This window comes from Populus euphratica, unplaced genomic scaffold, assembly GCF_000495115.2.
Source record: "Populus euphratica unplaced genomic scaffold, PopEup_1.0 scaffold23.1, whole genome shotgun sequence".
Classification (NCBI taxonomy): domain Eukaryota; kingdom Viridiplantae; phylum Streptophyta; class Magnoliopsida; order Malpighiales; family Salicaceae; genus Populus; species Populus euphratica.
In genome coordinates this window covers 997,331-1,001,485 of record NW_011499892.1, presented here as the reverse complement: position 1 = coordinate 1,001,485, position 4,155 = coordinate 997,331, and the positions used below count along the sequence as shown (strand labels likewise).

Genomic DNA, 4,155 nt, shown 5'->3' with positions numbered 1-4,155 from the left:
GATGGAACTGGATACCCTTTCCCTGTGGATGCCATGCTGTGCCGACAGCTTGGAAATTTACGACAGAGATGAAGCGGGTTGCCCTCGTCAACTCTTTTCCTTACAGTGGATATTCAATGCGATAGGGCGTCCATGTAATATGCCCACGCATCCACGCTAACATGGATGGACCCCTTAATCACTGAAGCGGTCCCTAGAACGAAATGTTTTGATTACACTTTCATTTTCCCTTGGCTAATATAAAGCGGGATTATGCTGTGAGCTTTGAACACGCGAATTTATGGTGGGATAACTCACAAGTCATTCCTGTGAACAAGTGAAGAAACAGTGTTCCCAAGATATTTGAATGTTCTCTATGATTTTCCTGGCAGCTAGCTAGTTTTATTGCTTTTATTCTCCAACAAAACTTGGAATAATCAAGGACAAGCATTCGTGTGAGAAATAGTCATTTCGTTTTACTTGAATTTGTGTTGTCCGATCAAGTCATTTGAGTAACTTGAATTTTACTTTTACCCATCACCATTTTTTTTTAACCTAACATCCAAAAGAAAATTACAATTCATTAACCAAAATTAGATTTAAGGAGAATTACAAACTTATTAAAAATTATTTAAAAAGTATATTAGGGATAAACCAATTTCTCTTAGCATTACTTGAATTCCCAGAAAAAAAAACTCAAATAATAATCCAAATTAATTCTAAACCAAAACTGGTTTTTTTTAATTATTATTATTAATATTGTTTACCCCTAACTTAAATATACTGAACGCGCCCCCCTGAATCGTGGTGACTGCATAAAATAAAATGGCATATACTTGAAGAGGAGAACAGAAACCTCTACCGACAATTTCTAATTTGTTTTAAAGACTCTAAATTCGAAATCATCTTGTTTTGCCTCACTATACGTGACATTCCATAGTTTTGGCCTCTTTTCCTAAGGAGTTCCATCTATAGCTAAGAGTCACAAGCACTGAACATTCGGACCACAAATATTTACAAACGTTATGAAGCTTCAACACAGAACTTTTCGCCGGCAATAGAAACACACAAGGCCATCGTCAATTATAAATTTATTCCATGTGGTTAATGACGGAGATATGTGATGAATTAATTTGCTTCAGTCAAAGGAACTCCCATTTGATACGTCCCGAAAGAAGGGGACAGAAATGTAAGATGGTCTTAAATTATTCAAGGGTCATAATTACCCACTGCTATTTTACTTCAACAAGAGACGGTTAACTAACTAGTCAAGTAAACCAAGATTGGTTAACATGGTTAAAAAAGACAAAAACACAAGGAGTTCACGGAACTAGTTAGCGACTGTTGGCAAGAGGACTAACGGCGGAGTTCTTGCAAGGACTAGGAGGCAAACTACTCTTCCCTGAAGCAACAAGTCGTTGCACAAAGCTCTCTATTCTTCCGGCGTTGGTCTCCGTCAATAACCGCTTCCCACCAAACGGTAACGTTTCCACTCCCCTCTCCTTTAGCACCTCCTCCTCCACGCTCGCTAATCCGTTTGCCTACCCACAGTTAACTCCGTCAACAAAGATCAAGCATAGAAAATGGAAAGCACTAAAACTTGAATTTTTTTCAAATAAACAGTAAATACCTGAATTCTGACGTAATCATTACGGTTCCAACAGAATGCGTTCCCCAGCATTTGGTCAACAGTCTCTGAGACTCCGTCGAGCACAATGTCAACAACAGACGACGTCGAGCACTTGCCGTTATGAGGGAGCTTCTTTCCAGTCAGCGATCCCCTTCCGTTTCCTAATGACAGAACCAACAGATCCTCTACGCCATTAACGGCGGGGAAATCACGCTTGTTGTGGAGCACGTGTGTAACTGCCGCTGCTGTTGGATTGTTCATCACGAGACCTCCGTCAATTGCGGAGCACGAGGTTTTGCCATCTACTGACGTTAAGTTAAACGGCTTGAAGAGGCTTGGAGTCGCTGACGTGGCACGGCAGACTTTCCAGAGCTCGAAGTTAAAACTTGGTGATTCGGTTGCGTCTGCTCGGGAGAAAACAAAAGGAGCAGAGCTCTTTAGGTCAAAGCAAGGAACAAGGAGAGGCTTACACGTGTCCTTCAAGGTCAAACTAGCTCCATCATCCCTCTTCAACGCTTCTTTCAATACTTTGTCCATGCTCGTACCAGAGAACCTCCTGCGGCGGAGGAGGAAGCCACCGTGCTTCGCTTTGAAGAGGTCGGAGTTTTTGTCGGCAACAAATGCGACGGCGTCTCTGGCAGTGAAGAGCGGACGGCCAGAACCATCGTCGGCGGAGAGCATGGTGGCGAGGAGAGCTCCGATTCCAGTGCCAGCAATGATATCAAAGAAATCGGCGATCCGAGCTTGAGGATCGCCAGTTTTGAAGCGGATCTGGTCCTCAAGGTGGATGAGTGCAGCAGCCGCCACAATGCCAGTTGTGCCTCCACCATCAATGCTTAGCACTCGCGTTTTCTTGGTGGTTTCATAGTGCGAGAGCCATTTCTGCTCCAGTTTGGAGAAGATCTCTAGCGTTGCCTTACTAAGGTCCATTTCAAGAGCACTCTCTCAATACTAGGGAATGCAGCTGCTCTTGCGTTTGTGGGTGTAAATGAAAGTGAGAAAGAAATTGTGTTCCTGAAGTTTGCTAAAGGAGCGTGTAGTGAAAAACGGAGTCACGTTTAGTAGATAAAACGCATTAATGGCTGCACAATGCACGCTCTTTCTATATCAAAATCTCTGGCTTTTCAAGTGGACGAGATGGATAGTTAGTGAGTGAGTGAGTGGGAAGAGCGTGTCCTGTTTCTCTCTTGTTACTCTCTGTGGGCTCTGGGAGTTGTGGAGAGTTGAAACAGGGACTGAATAGGAGGCGTGCCAGTGAAGGTGGTTATATACGCGCCACTTCTTGTTTTATTTTCCTTTTCTTTTATTTTTGCTTGCTAGGGCTAGGGGTTTACTTTTGTGTTGTGAAAGATTGCTTACGCGGATGGACTGTCCTTGCACGTGCAATCAAGGGTGTTCCTATCGGGTTATGGGAAGGAAGCACCAATCTCGGCTTTTAACTCGGCTCGGCTCTCGCTTTAACTGCTATTATATGTTCATCACAGTTACTGACAGGGCACCACTACAAGACTGTCTTTTGACCCTTTTGGCCAGTTAATTTATTGTATTACTTGAGAGTTAAATTTCTACTATGGAATTATTTATGGTTTATGTTTAGGTTGGACCAGACGTGCATCCGCACCATGAGAGGGGTTATATTATTATTATTTTTAAATGATGTTTAAGTGCACAATGGGTGTTTAAAGGTTAAAAAATTATTTTTATCAACATAATTTACTGCATTAATCCAAAATTTCTTTGGCATCTTCATGGTTTTTTGTGCATGTTGGAGATGCCTTTATTTTTTTTTTTTATTTTGTCATTTTTTTATGGTGATATAGACACTATTATGAGTTTTTTTTTATATCATGAATTATATAAAACTTGTTAGATTTATTAAAACAAAAATTCATTTTTTATTTATTCTAAATGATTTTATAAAATAATCACTTTTTTTCAATCAATTCTTTAAACTTCTAAAAACAATTAAATATATTAATTTTTTTAAAGAAATACATTTATGTTCTTCTACCATAATCATCAATAAAAAAAATAAAATATATAGATATTTATCAAATGTGCACGATAGAATATAACCACATATATTTGCATGTATCTTTTGTAGAGGTTGACTTCTTTTGAACGTGGATTTCTTTAGAAAGTTTTAGCAAAATTGTTTGCCTACTAGACATCTTTCACGCAACTGATTCGGATATATAATGAATGATGGACCATTTAATATTTTATTTTGTGTCATCATTTTTAAGTTATCAAAGTTTACATGTTGAAGTCTTATATGTCAAAGTTAAGTCTCATCCTTCACGTATATTTTTAAACATTCAGGCATATCTATCTCTATGTTTAGCAAAAGCATTTTGTTTTATCTTTTATCATGATTATCTTTACAATCATAACTATATGAATATCAAGTAATGTTAAGGTACAATTTCATTTTAATCTCATAACCTTTTCTTCAATAATTATCCTAAACTCAATATATTGTTTTTTACAACATCTACACAGTAGCCATCACCATTAAATTAATGGCTTTTATTTTTTAATTTTAT

At 38.6% G+C, this 4,155-nt stretch overlaps 1 protein-coding gene across 1 annotated transcript; it reads right to left on the bottom strand.

Annotated features, from left to right (window-relative positions):
- Positions 1–1,159: 1,159 nt before the first annotated feature.
- LOC105131432 (probable inactive patatin-like protein 9) lies at positions 1,160–2,872 on the bottom strand. The gene is made up of 2 exons (XM_011034402.1): positions 1,610–2,872; positions 1,160–1,520 (listed from the first exon to the last, which is right to left on the bottom strand). Exons 1-2 carry the CDS (start codon positions 2,537–2,539, stop codon positions 1,314–1,316), a joined length of 1,137 nt encoding a protein of 378 aa, XP_011032704.1. The 5' UTR covers positions 2,540–2,872; the 3' UTR covers positions 1,160–1,313.
- Between the last annotated feature and the right edge of the window lie 1,283 nt (positions 2,873–4,155).